This window comes from Pholcus phalangioides, unplaced genomic scaffold (assembly GCF_987345545.1).
Source record: "Pholcus phalangioides strain wild (caught in Gottingen) unplaced genomic scaffold, Ppha-v1.0 ptg000022l_1, whole genome shotgun sequence".
Classification (NCBI taxonomy): Eukaryota; Metazoa; Arthropoda; class Arachnida; order Araneae; family Pholcidae; genus Pholcus; species Pholcus phalangioides.
The window spans coordinates 7,914,993-7,935,555 of NW_028301615.1; the positions used below are offsets into that span (position 1 = coordinate 7,914,993).

At 36.8% G+C, this 20,563-nt stretch overlaps 2 protein-coding genes across 5 annotated transcripts in view; one reads left to right on the forward strand and one right to left on the reverse strand.

Annotated features, from left to right (window-relative positions):
• Positions 1 to 20,563, reverse strand: part of LOC149069414 (WD and tetratricopeptide repeats protein 1-like) — a 530,664-nt gene that overhangs the window by 140,763 nt on the left and 369,338 nt on the right. For all 4 annotated transcript variants that reach the window (XR_016195038.1, XM_089249200.1, XM_089249199.1 and 1 more), the window contains one exon: positions 8,096 to 8,234. Coding sequence is in view for 3 of the 4 variants with exons in the window: in XM_089249200.1 (XP_089105326.1) it covers positions 8,096 to 8,234 (139 nt within the window). In the remaining variant the exon portion in view is untranslated. The remainder of the gene's footprint in view (positions 1 to 8,095; positions 8,235 to 20,563) is intronic.
• Positions 15,508 to 18,608, forward strand: LOC149069415 (THAP domain-containing protein 5-like). Its single transcript, XM_089249203.1, has 3 exons — positions 15,508 to 15,821; positions 18,106 to 18,270; positions 18,355 to 18,608. Exons 1-3 carry the CDS (start codon positions 15,723 to 15,725, stop codon positions 18,409 to 18,411), a joined length of 321 nt encoding a protein of 106 aa, XP_089105329.1. The 5' UTR covers positions 15,508 to 15,722; the 3' UTR covers positions 18,412 to 18,608.

The following is a 20,563-nucleotide window of genomic DNA, read 5'->3' on the forward strand; positions in this document are numbered from 1 at the left end:
ATGCATCACACTGTATGTGTTTGTCGGAAAATCCTAAATATTAAATGCTTTGCTTTGACATCTCAATCTTTTGAGCTCAACAACAAATTAATTGAATTTTTCTGATTCTTCCTGTAAAATTTTGGGAAAATTCCGAGTTAAATTGAATGAGAAAATGTGTGTTCTTTTGAATAATATATTCTTTCTTTTGTGAGAGAGACACACCTAATGATTCACTGATAATCAAAGATATTATCGCCATATTGATGATTGCCCGTCTAAGGATGTCATGATATAACGAACTGTCCGTACTGAGTGTTCAAGTTAAAGGGAACTGTTCATCGAAATCCGGTTGTCAGGAATGAAGTGACCTTAATATGGGAGATAGTGAGTAAATTTTCTCTTTCAAATTTTGTTGAGTAGTTGGGCAAAACCAAACTGCAGCGATATTTAGTTTTTTGTGTTTTGCACCCAAATAATTTTTAATTTTTCGATAAGTAAAGTAAGGTATTTCAGCATCGTAGTTTTTTTTTTGGTATTTTGTTTTTGGTTATATGAATTAAAGAACCTAACCTGACCTCTGTGTGTTGATATATTCCTTTTTCTTTGTGACTTAATTGTTTCGGTTAAAATGCTCTAGTACATATTTATTCAGGAGAATTACTCACCGACACACAAAGGGTTGTTGCGGACACGGTAACAACTCAAAAATGGTACCCCACTAATATGATCACCAGGCCAAAAGTTTTTTTTCCTTGGGGTACTGTCAACTTAAATAGTACTCAACAATTTTGCACCACAACATAATTGGTGCCGTGAAAAACAACCATCATCACACTGGTGCCCATGAAGAAATCCGTAAAAATACAATCGTCACAGATGATGTTGATTCATCTATACATATATACATTAGATCTGTCGACTTCACCTTTGATACAGGGGGGGGGGCTGCCCCCCCCCGTATCTCCGCCCATGATTTATACTCATTTACTACTGAAAATCATAAGGAAGCTTATTGCTATTATGCCGTGTAAAGGGATAAAAAACATCAATCAATAGTTTTATCAATGTAGATAAAAAAACAAAAAGTTGCTAAGAAAATAAAACTTGTAAAATTAAAAAAAAATTCAAAAAAATGCAATAAATGCAATGGTGACATAGCTTTGTTATCTGAAGTTATACCACAAGAAAAATCATACTACAAAATCGTTTATTCCAGCACTATTATCAAAATCTATTATCCAGCACTTTATCAAAGCTCAACATAAGTATAAATAAACAAATACACCACAGACACAGAAACATGTATTTAAAAAAAACATCCTAGTAAAATGAGATGCTGTATATTGAGATTCAGAGATGAAGGAGAAATGGTTCAACGTTTGTTTTTTTAATTTTTCATGACTTCTGACAGTGTTAGGGAGAATTTGTGAAGAAAAACAATACATAAATGACTTCGAATAAAAAGAAATGATACACGTTTTAATTATCATCATGAACATAGGCGTAAGCAAAATTTTCTTGAGGGGGGGGGGGGTCAGATTTTTTTCCCTTCTGGGGGGAGTTGACCTTTTTTTCCTGCAAAATAACACTACAATTTTGGCTCAAGGGGGTTTAGAATCCCGACCCCCCCCCTTGCGTACACCAATGACCATGAAGTTATCGTCAAAAACACCAGGAAACCCCTCCGCTACTACTTCCAGAACACATGCGGAGAATCACTTCAGCATTCTATATTTACAGAAGACAAATCTCGACAATGATTCTTGTGCATGAAAGAAAAGATGATTCGATAAACGAGATCAAACACTGATTGCATTCACCATGAAAATTGAGACAGAAATGTCTCGCGCATCTCTTTTCTGGACATACATGCATATACCAATTATAAACCATGTGCATAAAATATAAACAAAAATTATAAATCATGTACATCATGTTGTACAATGGAAAAGGGAAGGAAATTTTTTTAAATAATTGAAAAAAGTATTTTAATTAAATCACTATATTTATTTTAATTTGCATGTTTTTCTCATTACTATTCCACACTGCCAACAGGAGATCATCTGTTTAATTGTTTTATTAAATCTCTCGGTAAGGTTTGATTGAGGATGATAGGGGGTTGTGAACCTTTGCTTGACCTGGAGAACTTTACAAGTTTCCCTCATAAGGTTTGATATAAAACAAGAACCATTATCGGAAACTAATCTTTTTGGAAAGCCATATCTCATACAGTACTCATGAACAAACTTTTTAGCAACTGCACTTGTCGTAATTCGTCTTAGTGGAAATAACTCTACCCACTTTGTGAAATAATCGACGACGACTAACAGATGCACGTTCCCTCTGGAAGAAACGGGAAAGGGACCCATGGTGTCAATCCCAACCATTTCTCCTGGATGATCAACAGAGGTTGACACCATGCCTCCCCATCGCCTCGTATTGTCGAATTTGCATGTTTGGCATTTTTTACAGGACAGGACAAATTTTTTAATATCTTTACGCATACCGGGCCAGAACGCGCGCTGTCGGCATCGCTGAAGAGTTTTATTGACTCCCATGAGACCTGAAATGGGATGCATGTGCATTTCAGTCAAAAATTTCTCTCTACATGGTGGAGGAATTACCAGCAATTTTTTATTCCTGAATCTAAAAAACAATTTTTGATTTTCGAAAAGGTAATACTTTTCAATTTTTTCATCAATTTTTTGTCTTCCGACAGATTTATCATTAAAATACTGTATAATATCTTGGTAATTTTTTTTCTGTTGAACAATTAACTCAGGTAATTCCAAAAACGAGAACAAATATAATTTATTATCAATTTTTTCCTCGAAATCAGTTTCGACGGTGACAACAGAGGGCATTCTGGACAGGGCATCAGGGGCCTGCATGGTCGAACCTTTTCTATATTCAAACTTTAAAGGATATTCCTGTAGTAATTGAGCCCATCGGCTTAACCTCCCCTTCAATTGTTTAGCTTCAAAATACCAGGCGACTGCCCTGTGATCTGTTACTATAGTAACAGGTTCTCCTGAAAACCAGGCTCGAAATTTATTACACGTCCATATAACAGCGAGTCCCTCCTGTTCTGTTACCGAATAATTTTTTTCTGCTGAATTCAGGGTACGACTGGCATAGGCTAACGGACTTTCCCCGTCAGGCTCAACTTGCTGTAAAATGGCTCCAAGCCCAATTCCTGAGGCATCTGTGTAAATTTTTAAGGCACAATCTTTTTTTCTTGTGGTTAGAACGGGAGCACAAGACAAGAGATGTTTCAATTTTTCGAACGCCTGTTGGTGTATTTTGTCCCATTTGAACCTTTGCCCTTTTTTTGTCAGGCCGTAAAGGGGGTTAGCGACATCACCAAAATGGGGAACAAATTGCCGGTACCACCCGCAGAGTCCCAGAAAACGTTGCACCTGTTTTACTGTTTTAGGCCTAGAAAAACTCAAAATGGCGTCGGTTTGGTCCTGTTTTACGTGCCATCCTTCTTTGGTCAAACAAAGACCTAGATATTCCAAATTTTTTTTATAGAGATTACATTTGTCTGGCTTGAGAGTTAAGCCTGCTTTTTCCAAACATGAAAATACTGTTTTCAAGTTTTGTAAATGTTCCTCAAAATTCGAACTGTAAACGACAATGTCATCCAAATAAAAATCGGCACACTTACTGACTAAGTGGCCCAGGATTGTAGTCATCATGCGTTGGAACGTGGCCGGGGCATTGTTGAGTCCAAAGGGCATTACCTTAAATCGGTACATTCCAGAATCGGTTATGAATGCCGTTTTGTCCCGATCCTCTAGCCACACTGGAACTTGCCAATACCCTGAGGCCAGATCGAACGTAGAGACGAATCGTGCGTCATCCACTCGTTGTAGAATTTGATCGATGAAAGGCAAAGGGTACCGATCGGGTGCCGTAATTTTATTCACCTTTTTATAGTCGACGACAAATCGCCAATCACCAGTTTTCTTTTTGATTAAAAAACACGGGGAAGCCCAGTTTGTGGAGGCAGGCAAAATGACGTCATCACAGAGCATCTGTTGCACCTGCTCTTCTACTAATTGTTTTTTCCATCGCGGAAGAGAAAAAGGGGATCGAAAAACCGGTTTTCCGTCAGTCACGATCTTATGCTCAGCAACGTGAGTTCTACCGGGAGTGTTTCTGAACAAATTCGGAAATTGTTTTAACAATTCAAACAAACTTTTTTTCTGATCGGAATCAAATTCCGATTTACTTACTAAATTTTGCATTTTTTCCTGATCAACATCTCCTTTATATGACAACAATCCTCCTTTAAGTCAACTATAATTTCAGTTTTACTCAAAATATCACTGCCGATCAAGATCCCAAATGGGACCCTGGCGAGCACTATCAGATCTGTGTGCACGACACTGTTTCGTATCTCCACTTGGGCCCGAAGAATCCCCACAGGCTGACAGTACTCACCGGATGCCAACTGAAATCTATCACCGTGATAGGGTCTAACTTGATTAGTGGGTGAACCAACCTGCCGAGCCAGATCAAAACTGATCGCTGAACAATCGGCACCGGTATCAATTTTTGCTGTCAAAATCTTGTTAATTCTCACAACTGGATTAAGAAAACTAAATTTTTTACTAGGGGTCTTTTTACCCATGGATACACTACCCCTTCTCATGTACCCCAGGTCTAGTTTCCCTGATTCCCATTTGATTTACAATTTTTTACAATATGGCTGATTTGACCACAACCAAAACAGGTAACTTGTCGAAAGAATTTATTTGTCCTAAAAGGCCGTCTTGAAGGTTGTACTACATTTTGTGCAGGTCCCACACAATTTTTTCTAACTTCAGGTTGAAATTTCTCAACACAATTTTCACAAGATTCAAAATTTTTACGAGATTCAATTTGAACATTTTCACGCATTGCAAGAAATTGATCTAACATTACAAATAATTGTTGCAAAGAATTAGGCTTCCTAACTTCCAAAAATGTTCTCACATTATAGGGTAATTGTGACATTATAAGTTCAATTTTGTCCGACTCCGGAATGGTTAAATCGAACGACTGAAAAAGATCTAACTTATGTAATACGAAATCAAGGTACGAACCCGTCGAAAACTTTTCAGAGAATAAAGCACGAGCTAATTCAACCCTGGTATGATACCTTGAAAAGGTTTGTAATAACAAGCCCTTGAAACTTTCCCACGATTTATGGGGGCCCCATTTTTCCCATTCGTACCTGCCTATCGTTTGCCACCAGGCCTGAGCACGACCTTCAAACGTGCTTACAACTAACTCGATCTTATTGGGAACACTGTAAAGATTAAAATATGATTCACATTTTAATAAAAAGCTTCTAACGTCTTCTCCACTACCTGAAAATATAAGACTACCAACACTGCGTTGGGTCAATGGAACCAAAGCATTTGCGGGATTTAAAGGTAATGCCGGGGGAAGTATTACATGCGTCTCGTTATAAGGATTTGACATTGTTGGATAAGTAAAGTTCATTTGTGAACCATTATTCGATTGTGAACCACTTGGTTTCCCTTCAATTTGTACACGTACATCATCACCTAAATTTCTAGGCGTACTATGATTATTAAGATTCATCTCTAAAATCAATGTTAAATTTCAAAAAAAAAATTTTAGCGAAAGTACTTTCCACCCGCGGTTTGCCACACTTACTGAGAACAGGTCGAGCCCCCAAAATTGCAACGTCTCTTATGGGAGTTGCTTGCCCGGTTCGAAATATCCAGTAATAAAGTGGCAAACGACAAGTGGAAAATGATTGCAAATAAACTTTCGCATGAAATATTATTTATTCAAATTAATTATAGGGTTAGTCAATTTTAACAATAGATTAGTATAACGTGGAGCCCTCTATTTGACGTTAACAGTAAAGTTACTGGCTCACCAATTGATGATCATCAACAGTCAACTTGTATAGTGATCGGACATCCGATGTTGTTAGCCTCTCCCGCAAATATCAGAGAAGTTTTCTCGGTTGAGAGCCGGAACACCTTGATCAGTTCCAGGGGGCCTCTCGGTTGAGGGCCGGACCACCTTGATCAGCTCCAGGGGGCCTCTCGGTTGAGGGCCGGACCACCTTGCTGAGCTCCGGGGGCCTCTCGGTTGAGGGCCGGACCACCTTGCTCAGCTCCGGGGGGCCTCTTGGTTGAGGGCCGGACCACCTTGATCAGCTATGAAGAACTTTGACTGTGAAGCTTATTTAATATTTTTGATTCCGGACCTGCCGGAAAACGGATTCAAACAATGTAAATTATTGCATTTTAACAAATCAGCTTAAGGCCAATGGATACGGTAGCAAGACGGTGAACCGTCCTACTAGAGGGCTTCAGTTGAATAGAACAAGATTAGATGAACGCAACGTGAGAGACAAAGAGGGAGGAATTTATACTCCCATTTCACAAGAAGTTTGGGACCACATGTCCTCACAAGGCCTTTTCGCCTCAACAAAAATATCGGATTTACATATTCATGCGTCACTATATTATAAACATTACAATTTAATTATTACATTGGAATCTGGCAACATGACACAATCCGGAGAGCTGATCAGACTCTCCCGATTATGTAAACATTACCAACAAGACAATAAGAAATGAATTGTTCCGACGGAGGTCTGCAGCCCCCCGCCGAAAATAAGTGAGTACAACACTATATTTTCCGTACAACGAGACTTGTAACAACTCCCCCGGGAGGTTCTTCAATGAAAATAAAATTAATTAACCGGGCAAACCCTTAAGCCTCGCCCAACTATACATATTCTGGATCAAACCCCTCCACGAAAATAGCGACATCGTCGTCATGAGGGAAATTAATTTATGTGGGACATCAGTAGCCCGACCTCTGGCACGTTCTCGTTCGACAGCCGAAAGACCCCACCAGTCGACTGCCGAACTAAGCGAAAATTCTGGCCCTTACCGGTTTGCCAGCGGGTCCTCGGGTGGGTTCCGGTAACTGAGAGATCCCTGGGGTCTAAAATAAGAAGGAATTTCCCACATAACGACAAGATCACCATTAACGTAGAGGGATCGGATCCCGATACGTTACAGTAAGGTACTAGGTGGAAGAGCGATGATACGTCTCACCAAATAGATTTATTAATTAGATAGTATGCAGTTTATTAAAACATGAATTTTTAATAATTATTTTTAATACTTAAGCCCTCCTCTGGGTACAGTTGTTCTAAATTAACAAATTATATAAATTGAATTTTGGATAATTTGAACTTTTTCGCTGTACCCTTGAACTTCGAATTAACCAAGTTTGGCTGTATAGGCCCCTGAACTCGATTTCCAGCAAGACGATTCCCGGAACTCGATTTCCAGAGTTGATTGCATCTCAATTTGTTTGCATTGAGATTGCATATTTTTTGGTGATGCGAACATATTATGGGACATAGATGTCCCGATAATAGGGAGCATAATAATCAATATTTATGTACCTGATTTGCAAGAAAGTTTATATGGACTAATTATCGTGCTTATTGTTTGTTCGAATCCATTTTTGAATTGAAAATAATCAGTATACTTTCTCTTTTCTTAAAGAAATGGCCAAAATAAAATTTTTTACATAAGCATAAACGCTATATATATATAGCATATACCGCCAAAATGCCTATTCATGTTGACATTAACCAATGGAAAACTTTTTTAATGAGCATGTTCACAATCTTTTATTCAAAGCAGGTTCACACATCTTTTATTCAACTCTAGCAAAATGAAAAGTTTGGTTGGCGTACCACTTTTAAGAACACTGGCATAAATAGGACTTTTTGAATACTCATGCACAAGTCATAATCAAAATATTTATACATGCAGACATGGTAACATTGGCATATAGTCTCTCAGTAGTGATGAATGGAGACAGGTGGGCACCAAACCTCATGGACAAAATAACTATGATCTAATAATATGGAATTTAAAATATAAATTTGGAAACCTGAATGAAATTACAAGTTATTTTTTGTGATGAAAACAACCCCCCCCCCTTTTTTATACAAAATTTTGATACTGCTCAAAGTTTGAGACGGGGTGAAATTACTCTTCCCAATTACTTTTCAAATAACACTGGTATGCTGAACAAATAAGAAGAAACATACCTGAAGACATTTTGATGCTTCTGAAGTCCAATGAATTTCAAATAAGCAGCGAGCTAATCTAAAATGAGCCTTTAGATAGTCTGGATCTAACTTGAGTGCAAAACTACAATCTCTCAGTGCTGCATATATGTCTCCATCCCTAAAAAAAAAAAAAAAAAAAAAAAAAAAAAAAAAAAAAAATATATATATATATATATATATATATATATATCAATAATGAAATAACAAGCAGCAACAGTTAATTGCCATGATGCTTTTTCTTTTCCCATTTTTAATTTTCTTCATCATGACATATGTTGTCTTTCCATGCTGTTAATAGAATTTTCTTTTTTAATTTAAGGTATAAGGAACGGCATATAAAGGTGGTTTTTTTTTTTCTCTCTCTCTTCCTCAGCATGTAGACTAGTTTGTACCTTTCTGTACAAACTAGTCTACATGCCAAGTACATCCTGCTATCATGCTATGTATACATCCTTTCTAACCAAACAGTGTGAATCTTTTCCCTATATTCTCCAATTTTAGAATCCTTTCTTTGTCTCGACCCCACTTATATGTTTTTCAAGATTTTAATTTGTTAATTTGAATTATTTGATAACTTCACCTTTATTATTAGTACTTTATTTAATGGAATTATTCATTTTTACCTTCAGGGATTTGTATCCTTACTGCTGCCCCTCATTATATCTTCTGCTATCCTTTTTAATTTGTTCAAAATTGGCATTGCCTTTAGTCGCATCTGGACCAACAGGTACTGGATGGAATTAAATGCGTTTTTGATGTCTACTGATACAAAGGAAATATTATGTCATTTTCTCTTCTGGATCTTGATTTCCTTATTGATTTCATGCTAAGCCGTCTCAGTGGAGTGACTTGCTTTAAACCCATGCTGGGCACTCATTCCAGAAACCGCTGATCTCCGTGTGAAACTGGATCCTTTGCACCACTATCTTTTCCAATGTCTTCCCTATGGTTGATAGCAGGTTGATCGGTCGGTACGATTCGATACACTTGGGATCCTTGTCCTTCTTCAGAAAGAGTAGGAGATTACCTTCCTTAAAATGTGAGAGAAATAATCATAAAGTCATTCACCTATTAAACAATAGATGCAAGAATTCTGGGAACTCTGTTAATGGCCTTTAGGAACACATTGTTGATGCCATCCGGCCCTGGTGCCTTCCTGTCATTGAACTTAGCAACTGTCCTTCTGATCTCAGCCAAAGTAATATTGACTTCTGCAGATGCACTCGATTCTTTGTTCTGAGCTATGTCATACTTCTCGATACCGTCCCCATCTGGAAAGAGAGTAGCCCCAACTGTTTTTCTGCTAATTCATGAATGCTCAAATTTTCCTCCTTTTCCATGATCAGCTGTGGAGGGAATGACTTCTGCTTGATCACAGTCTTATATATCTTACCAAATGAATCAACTTCATTCTCACAGAACTCTCTACACGCAGCATTCTTGCCCTTCCTGATAGCCCTCGATAATAGTGCACGATTTCGATGAAAAATTTCTCTGCAATGGGCTTTTTTTTCTTCCTTAGCACTCATATACTTCTTTTTGGCCCCTCTAGCCCCTTTTCTCAGAATCTCCAATTGCTGGTTCCACCAAGGGACAGCAACGTCTTTCTTCACCCTCTGTATATTAAGCGTTCTCATAGCCATCATATTGATGAGATCAAATACGTAATCTGTTGTTGCATCCAGCTCATCTTTGCTCGGTGCGTCCTGTAATCTTCTCATGACTTTCGGCAAACACCTATTAAATAATTCTAGGAAGTTGTTTATCCTACGTCTGGAATTGGAGAACGTCTCTCTTACTGAAATCACCACATTTTGTGCAGTCAAAATCGTAATATACTTATGAGGACTTAACGTTAAACAATCCTAGATTTTCCAATCAAAATTGAAGTGGGCAGAGCTTGGCTGCAGATGCTTGAGTTTCCAACAGTGGTTCCCAACCTTTACTGTGCATACACCAAGCAGATCAAGGGTAAAGACTAAACAAGGTACTGAGCGAAACGAACAGAGACCACAAAGGACCCACCTGAGGGTTCCTCATGGATAGAAACGAAGTCCCTCTAGACAGGTCCGGCAATGGGTGGCAAGTACTGAGCTGATATGAATAGAGTATGATTGAAGCAGAGCCAACTGAGGGCCCCTTATGAATGGAGACAAATAAGCAGAGACCACAGAGGGACAGAGGGGTCATGTGGTGCGGTCCCAGCTGCAGCACACAAAATCCGAATAGATAACAAAAATATTCTGTGCTGTACTGAAACTTTCTTATCATGGACCCTACACGTGAGAGGGCTAAAGCTGCACGGCGTAGGTTCAGCTTTTTTTCCTGATAGCATGTGACAATTTGAAGTTTGTGAGAGGGCACATACATTTTTTGCATTGTGACCCGTTATGGGTAAGGGACTATCATTGTGTGTCCGCAGTACATACTCATTGATAAGCTTTGCATCTGGGTTTGGATTAGTTTTTTTCTTCAAATATATTCAAGGATCGTCTCTAGAAACGAGGTTTCTGGTATCCGAGGTAGCTCTCTCAGAATTCCTTTCCTCTGGTTGACTGGGATTCTTATTTTATTCATATTATTCTGCATAATTGTTATCAAAACATAACAAAGAGAAACGTTTAATACTTTCACAGGGATAAGAAAATTACATTAATGTAGGATTTTTATTTATAGTTTTTTTTGTTATTGGTAGATGGCGCTGCAGCACGCAGGGGAATAATTAGTATTGTAAAGATTAGTTTTGGCAACAGTGAGCTCGCCGGGCAGGAAAGGCAGCGTTTGTTGCTATGTCTATGTGTGATCGTCTTGTATGTTTTGTGCACATAATAAATATTTGGAAAATAGATGCCCTGTGTCTTTCTCTGTGAAAAGCCCACAGAGAACAAGTTTCGTTTGCGAAGCGTGTTGATTCAAGTTTCCTCTTCAGATCGTGCTGATTCAAGTGAGCCACCTAAGGCCCCTTTATACATATGGTTTTGCGCGCCCGAAAGCTGTAAACAAGTTCAGAACCACCTTCAAGAGTATGCGTGTAAAGGCAAAAAAAGTTAGGATTACACGCTGAAACTGGTCATTCCAGCATTCAATCGTGAACTTAAAATCGTACGTCTAAATGCAAATCTGCCCTAAAGGCAAAAACGGGGCAAATCCCTCATCTCCTGCATCGTCTTTCTTCATTATCGTTCTAAAAAAAAGAGATGTATACAATATAATTTTTTTTCAGCGATAATATTAATTGCAATTTTTTTTCAGTCTTTTTGACGATTTTTCTTCCTTGTTCAAACGAATTGTTTTTTAAAGAAATGATAAATTAGTTTCAAGTGCCATAATTATATTTATTAGGCTATTGGCTACAGGCCTATTAGGCTATTATACATTTAGGCCCCTTTCACACGGAGCGGATGCGGACGCGGGTCCGCATACCCTTTCAAACGAGGACTGAAGATGCGGACGAATCGCCCACATCTTTAGTTCGAAATTGGTGCATAAAAACTGTTTTTTCGCAATTTTTGTAATTATTTTTCTCCTTCACCCCTGATTCAGTGCCCATAGGCAGCCTAGAGGCATTCTTTGGTGGTTTTTATCATTGAGCCTAAAGATGCCTCCATTCCGACCCTCACAAGTAGTCGATGGGAGAAAATATCTTAAAATATTTTCAAAAAATTTTGAAAAAAAATCTGTCTTTTCGGAAAAATATGAAAGAAAATTCCAAAAACACGTCCAATGTTCGAAAAATCCAATCCAAAAACATCCAAAACATTCGATTTTCAAAAAAAAAAAAAAAAATTCAGCAGATATCAAAGAATTTGCAAGTATAAAAAAAGGGAGGGGTTGGGACTTTCAAAATGTCTGTGCTTAGAAATATTCACATCACAATTCTGTTTTAGGCCGGGATTACACTATTAAAGTTTTGTAAAAGCTCTTTGATAAAACGTGAAAAATTCAACCATTAAGATCACCGGTTGCATTTGCTTGAATGCAACCGATGCGCCTATTGGTTGAATTTTTCAACTTTTATAAAAGATCTTTTACAAAACTTTATAGTATAATCCCGGCCTCAAGTACGGATTACACTATAAAAATTTTATAATAATTCTTTTAAAAAAGCAACTAATAAATTTATCGGTTGCACTTGCAATTTATTAGTTGCTTTTTTCAAGTTTTATAAAATAACTTTCATAAACCTTTTAGAGTGAAATCCCATCCTTAGATTAGTCTCACTTCTGAAATATAAAATTTCATTTTTTTAAGTTTACAGACTAAATATCGAGTAAAATAAACTTGTAGGTATCGAGGGAACCACCAAAAATATTCAAGCGCTAGGGTCTTCAAACGTCTTAATCCGGTCTTGAGTGAACACCGTACGTGGATAACGTTGTTTAATAAAAGTATTTTTTTTAAAGTTTAAAAAAACTAACAGTTAAAAAATTTAAAAAAATAACAAATATTTAAAATAATATTTCAGATATTCATATTTTTAAATAATTTAAAAAATTTAAAAAGAAAAAAATTAAAATTTTTAAATTAAATTTGAAAGTTATTAAAATATGTAGTCAATTAAATATTCGTAATGAACAGAACGGCTATTATAATTTTGGTATGGCTATTTTTGGAACGGCTATTATCTCGATCTCAGAAGGAAACGAAGGGATACACGTATGTAGGTACATTATATTAATGAGCAGAGACCATCATATGGTGTTTTTAAGGGTATTTATGGCAAATAATTAAAAAAATTCCGTGAAAAATCACCTTCAAAAAGTAGCCAAAGATGCGGACGAATTCGCTCCGCATCCGCATCGTCTGAATAGCTCCGAATAAACCTATTGTCAAAACTTCTATGTGCGGATGCGGAGCCCGCACTTAGGTTTTGACACATGCGGACGACGTCCGGACCCGCATGAAAATTTCCTAGGTGCGGAGATTTTTCGGCTCGTCTGAAAAGCGCAGTATATTCCAATTGTTAAAACTTCTTCCGGACCCGCATCCGCTCCGTGTGAAAGGGCCCTTATAGTTCTAAATTAACAATTTTTGAACTTTGATTTGGTTCCTTTATCTACAAACCAGTGGCGGATCCAGGCAGGAGCGATCGCCCCCCCCCCCAAGAGCCTTGAAACAATATGCCATGGGGCGATCGCCCCTCCCAAGAGCCTTCAAGCAAACATAACTCCTCACTTTTTTCTTTATTAATCCTTAATTTTTTTAAATTAATTTCTTTTTTTCTTCTGAAATTTCTTTTCGCTGAAATTTGTGCACTTGAAGTTCTTGGATTTTCTTGTTCTTCTGCTGGAAAGGTCGAAAGAATAAAGAAGCCATGGCTAGAGGAGGGTCAATTCAGTTGTATTACCGCCAAAAAATATTTTAAGTTCTGTAGGGATTCCACGTGATTCGACTGTCACATTGCCTTTCCAGTGCAACTCACCCATACATATCCGTAGCGCCTAAGGGCACAAGTGTAATTTTTACGAGGGAGAAGAGCAAGCGTACACCCTTCAGTTTTATTGGTAAAGCACAATAAAGCACAAGCCATCGAATAAGATGAATCATCCGTTTCCAGCCAGTCTTTTTTTTCCTTCAGTCCTTAAACATATAAGCTTGAGGTGGACCGAAAAATGGCTGGATCTTCGAAAAAAAAAATTGTTTCTGTTGTAAATATTACTAACTGGAAAAGTGACTGACAGAAGGCAGCACGGGCTTTATCTCTAAGAGGAATATTTGTATTTACAAGACAGTCAGTCGATGTCCAGATAGCAATAGCGCTCGTTTATGTTGTATTACCGTCCTTGTTTTTGTGTTCATTAAATGTAGTAATTAGCAGTTTCAAGTGATTATTCAACATTGGCGACGAGTCGGGATGTTTTTCTCCGTGTTGTAAGTTTTCTTTTTGCTCTCTCTCGTCCAGTGATTTCCCGAACTGCTTAGGTTTCTCTTCTCATGATGAGCTTCGGCAACGTGACTAGTTTCGATCCGGCGCTGGAGTCATGGACTCAATATGCAGAACGTTTAAAGCAATTTTTCATAGCGAACAATGTCAAAAATTATGATCGGAAACGCGGGATATTCCTGACAGTCATCGGTGCGTCGACGTACGGACTGTTGCGGGACTTAATTTCTCCATATTCGCCGACATCGAAGACGTTGAATGAACTGATTGAAGCATTGAATCAGCACTTCGACGCAGTGCCATCCGAGATCGTCGCAAGATTCAAGTTCAACAGTCGCGTGAGACGAGCGATTGAGTCGGTTTCCATTTACATTGCCGAATTACGACGTCTAGCAGAATTTTGCAATTTTGGCACAACGTTGGACGTCATGCTCCGCGACCGTATCGTTTGCGGCATACAAGATGAGTCTATCCAGCGGAGGTTGCTGTCCGAAGTTAATTTAACGCTCGCTCGCGCAACGGAAATAGCAGTTTCGATGGAAGCTGTGGAGAGAAATGCGGTGGACTTGTTTAAACCACCGATGGAAAATGTTCATAAAATTCGGACGCGAAGGCCTCCCAGAAAGAAACCAGACAATGGATCCGAGGTTTCGTCACCGACTCGCGTAAAGAAACCAACGAGCGAAGCAACCAGAGTTTCGAAATCGAAACGTGTTTCACCGGAGAGCAAAAGCTGTTATTACAAGATATACAGAAGACTGGATGTTGTGAAGATATTTATTATTTGAGATGTTAATTTTTTAAGGAAGGAAAAAACTCTTCTCTGCCTCTACCGGGAGTCGAACCCGGGTCCCTCGATTGCCGGACGAGTGCTCTGACCACTAAGCTACAGAGGAGATAGAGATTTTCCTTCGCTAGAGCGTATATATGCCGAACGGAACCGTGCAATGGACGGTGCAACCGATCAGCTAATAGCTCATGGACGACGAGCCACCAGAGGGCTATATATATGACATGAACGTCGCTCTCCACTTGTTAATACAAGATATACAGAAGACTGGATGTTGTGAAGATATTTATTATTTGAGATGTTAATTTTTTAAGGAAGGAAAAAACTCATCTCTGCCTCTACCGGGAGTCGAAGTACTTTAGTGGTCAGAGGACTCGTCCGGCAATCGAGGGACCCGGGTTCGACTCCCGGTAGAGGCAGAGATGAGTTTTTTCCTTCCTTAAAAAATTAACATCTCAAATAATAAATATCTTCACAACATCCAGTCTTCTGTATATCTTGTATTAACAAGATATACAGATAGTATGACCAGTAGGATAGCGCCTATGGGCGGCCTTGACCACAAGTGGGCGTGTCCCAAAATCGTGTTGTTGGACGGAGGTAGTTTTGGAGGGGGGCGTGACATCATTTTCCTTGGCCCCAAGTAGGATAGCGCCTATGGACGGCCTTGACCACAAGTGGGCGTGTCCCAAAAGCGTGTTGTTGGACGGAGGTAGAACTCCTTAATACACAGGCTGGCGCATGCGGCATTCTGGTCCTTTTTGTAGCACTGCTTACTATCATCGCATTGTAGGGTCCTTTCAACGCTCCTATATATTAGTTAAATTTATTGTGTTTTTAGTTGTTTTTATCGATTTTTATTCGTGAAATAACTTCAGAAATGCCTTGTTGTTCGGCTCCAGTGTTCCAATTCCGACAAAAAAGGTTTTAGAATGTTTAGATTTCCGGCGGAAAACGAACGACGCGAGAAGTGGATTGTGAACTCCAGGAGAGACGATTTCATACCAGGAAACGGAGCTCGCCTGTGTGAAGTGAGTTAAATTTAATTATTCTGTGTGAATTTTATTTTTTCAAAATCGTATTTGTGATAATGATTTTAAATGAGAACTATATGAAAAAATAAATCGTTTGGAGGTAGCAGACGATATTTGGCGCCATTGCTCACGTGTTGTGTTTAGATATAAAAGTTATGGTGATTTTCAATCATTTTCCCGATTTTTTGTTCCGTTTGATTTAAGAGAAAAGATGCATAGGTACATAATTTTGACCAAGAGAACTAATTTAAATTCAAATTATTTATGAATTTATCGTGGAATGCTCACATTCTCGGCTCTCAGTTTGGCGATTTATCGCTACTACGACGAATTACTGTTATAGTGAATTTTAACTTATTTTGTTATGTTTTGAGGCAAAATTTCATGTGATATTTCTGTGGAAAATAGAAATGTTTTAATTTTGGCATTTTAAACTAAGAGAACAAGGTTATTTCAAATCAGTTGGAAATCGGTTCTTCAATCATCCTTGCTTGCTGTAGTGAGCTCTGCTGGTTTGGCGACTTATCGCTTGCAGATTGGGAGTAATTAGCTAAAATTGTATCTTCACTGAAAATCAAATTTAATGGGATTAAAAATTAATGTGATAGACGTCGTATTTCTATTGATTTCATTTTCTGTCCCCCATAATTCTTTTAACAGACTACAAAATTGTGATTGGTATCATTAGTTTGTGTTACTGGACTGGTGAGCACTCTCTCTTTCCTGCAAGGCACATGTAGTGACTACTTTGCAAATTAATTACAAAGAATTAATTTAATCTTACTATTTTAAAATTAATTGCATGTTCAGCTTAAATCATTATCTTGCTTGGAAAAAGGTTTTTAAATTTTTTCACTCGCACTACATGCATGAGTTTTGAAACAAATACCTCGTGGATTAAATTTTGCCCATGCAAAAACTGGTTTTTTTTTCTTTCTCAAGAATAATACATTCCAATTTCTTTGGAGTTTCAAGAAAGTATGATGGAAAGTAATTTTTCAAATTCGGAATTTAAAATTTCTATTTTTTTTAAATTTTAGACATTTTTATAATTTTTCTTAAATTTAAACATTTTTAAAATTTTCAATGAATCTCAAAAATTCTATCTATATCCCTATAATAGCTTAGTAAGTGTGAAAAATTGCATAACAATGTCAAATCATTCACCAGTAATCACTTTGAGAAAAACGCATTTAAGTATTGTTAAGCAGAAATGTTGAAATTTTTTTCTCAGACCCAACACCATACAGACACATGAAAATAACTTCAATGTTCAATAACGTACTGTTTTTTTATATTGCTATCTTACTTTTATTTATCCCTTTAATGCTTTGAAAAGCCTGCCGCTTCAAACACTGGATGCTCAGCAAATTAAAAAAAGCCATAGATTAAAAAACTGATGAGGTAAAAATTCAATTGAATTTATTTTGCAGTCTGTTATCTATTTAATATGTTCTGAGAGTAATATTTGAGGCAAATTAGCAATTACTATGAGAAAGATAAAAAAATAGAAATTGACATTATAACCGTCAAAACGCATTATAAATGTTAATATTTTTTTACATTGACATTGGCATGAACACATTTTCTGGTAAGTGTGATATAAAAGATGCCTAACAATTACTTTTTTAAATGAGTATTAAGCTCAACAATGTGTGCATAATTTTCAGTAGAAGAAGTTTCGTCAACTGTCACCAGCATATCTCATTGCATAGATATGCAATTGCGAAACACGTTATAATGATAGCAAGAAAAACCTTTTTGAAAATCAGTTTTTTTTTTTCATTCACTACCTATACACTTATTTCTGATGTCCGTTATCACTAGAGCCCGGATTACATGCAAATGCATATGTGCATATGCTTTTGCATATTTTGACCTTTTTTAGCATTAATGCATATAAATGCATAAAATCAAAGAATTTTCAGTATAAGTGCATATTTTGAAGGTTTATTTAACTCACTCAATTTTTTTTTATAATTTTTCAAATAAATATTGTTCATATAAATAATATATTGTTCAAATAAATATTTTTATAATATCGATTTTTTTCCCGCAGGTGAAATTTAGTGAATTAATACATATTTATAAAGTATTTAATTATAAATATTTTATAAAGTAGTTAATATTTGTACCATATTAATCACTTAAAAATATGTATGTTATGCTGTTTTATCATTCTTATGTGTGATGCAATATGCACTTACCTGACATTACTTTGAATTAAGGTATAAAAAAAGGCTGTGTGGTAATTTTTCGTTATTGTCCCTTTTTAAATTAGGTACATTTTGAAGAAAACCAGTATGAGTTGAAAAGGCAAGATGGCTGCAAGAAGTTAAAGCAAACTGCTGTGCCGACCTTGTTCCAGGTTCCTAATCCACCGAAACTTCTTACTCCTCAACGGAAAAAGAATATAGGCCTTCCAAAAGTTCTGAGTGATGATTATGTATGTGATATTCTCAAATAACCTTATTTTCTCAATTGTCATTATAAAGCCAGAAAATCGTCATTGCTTATGTTTACTTTTTAGATGAGGAGAGAAAGCTTGGTTCGGAGGATACTAGCTACAGACAAATATATTTATTAAAAGGAATCAATGTGTGTATTTTATTGGTGATTATTAGAGCCCGGATTATATGCACTAAAAAAGTGGCAAAATATGCACTTAAAACTACAAAAATATGCACTTAAAATACAAAATGTGCACTTAAAATACAAAATGTGCACTTAAAATGCCAAAATATACACTGAAAATCCCAAAATATGCATTAAATACTCCAGAATATGCACTAGAAATCTTGGAAAAGTCAAAAATTCCGAAGTATGTACAAAAAATAAGAAAATATGCATTAAAAAAATTACCATGCAAAAAAAAGCAGATGTATTTTTAAAATGCATCTTTTCTACTTTTAGTTCGCTGTAGTTGCTCAATAACGAAAATACCAGTAACAAAAAATTTCGACACTATTTCTAAATTTCTAAAAAAATTTAACACGACAATAAAACGGCTAATATTCGTACTTTATATGTATTAATTCACTAAATTTCACCTGCGGGAAAAAAATCGATATTATAAAAATATTTATTTGAACAATATATTATTTATATGAACAATATTTATTTGAAAAATTATAAAAAAAAATTGAGTGAGTTAAATAAACCTTCAAAATATGCACTTATACTGAAAATTCTTTGATTTTATGCATTTATATGCATTAATGCTAAAAAAGGTCAAAATATGCAAAAGCATATGCATTTGCATATAATCCGGGCTCTAGTGATTATCTATCCTAATGTGGTGATGTTTTTATACATTTATTAGGATTTTAAGATTAGCTTATTATTGGCCTATGGCTGCAACTGGGGGGGGGGGGGCATGTGGGTCTGGTGCCCCAGGTGCTGGACCAGAAGGGGTGCAGAATTCACCCTTTAACTGTTTCTACATGCAAGGGGGACAAAGTATTTTGTTGCGCCCCTGTATTGACCTATTACTAGGGTCAAAGATAACGAAATATGGGTATTTACCATGTACGCGTAGACTATTTTTTTGCCATAATTGTAATTTTCAATTTTTAGTAGAGTTTTTATCTTGGCTCTCTTAAAGTATTGCTTTTGAATATATATATATATATTTCCAGATTAATTGCTGTTGGGTCACGCAGTTTCAAGAAAAACTATATTTCTGTTATTTAAGCATATTTTTTTTGTAATTCCCAAAGTTTACTGGTACTCTAAAGCAGCGTAATAATTGATTACATGGTGTAGAAAAATATGTGAAATTGTGAATGATATTTGTAAAATCTTGCTTTCATCAGTTATGTACATTATGTTTCAATATTTTTTTAATAAATAAATTTATTCACTCATTGAGCTCGTCAATTTACATTATTGAACCTGTGTGTGCTATTCAGAATTTGTAATTTACTGAAGAAAATTCTGATAAAATAAATGCTCCTAAAATATTTAAGAATTTTTTTACTAAATTTCCAATATCTACAGGCAGTAGTTTATCAAATCCTTAACTTCACACAATCATTTAATATCCAGAAGAAATTTTCTTAATGTAATCTAAATTGACTATATATATTTTTGTATGCCACTTTTACCCTGAAATTAAGGATCGGGGTAAGGGATATTTTATTTTCACTAAAAACCTGAAAAAAAGTTGAAAATTTTTTTTTTGCTATATACTTTTGTGTTTAAGATTAATTACTTGATCGTCATCACACGAACTGTTACGAATTCAACCTGTTGTTTACCAATAATTTCGTGAAACGTGGTTTATTTCCCATAGTAAATCCGTACCCGGAAATTCCTCGTTTCTCCCACAAATTGAATTTTCCATACGCTTTTGCCAAGCATTTTTAGCGCGCGGGGAATTCTGTTTGGTTGCTATGCCAGATTTACCGACGCGATTTTTTTTCCCCTCTGTTTGGCGATCATTTCCGAAGCGACGATTTCGTGCAGCAACCCTTCGGCGAGGACCAGAATGCCTGATGGTTCCGCTCGTATATGAAGGCGTCTTAGACGGAGGTAGTTTTGGAGGGGCGCGTGACATCATTTTCCTCGACCACAAGTAGGATAGCGCCTATGGACGGCCTTGACCACAAGTGGGCGTGTCCCAAAATCGTGTTGTTGGACGGAGGTAGTTTTGGAGGTGGGCGTGACATCATTTTCCTTGGCCCCAAGTAGGATAGCGCCTATGAACGGCCTTGACCACAAGTGGGCGTGGCCGTGTT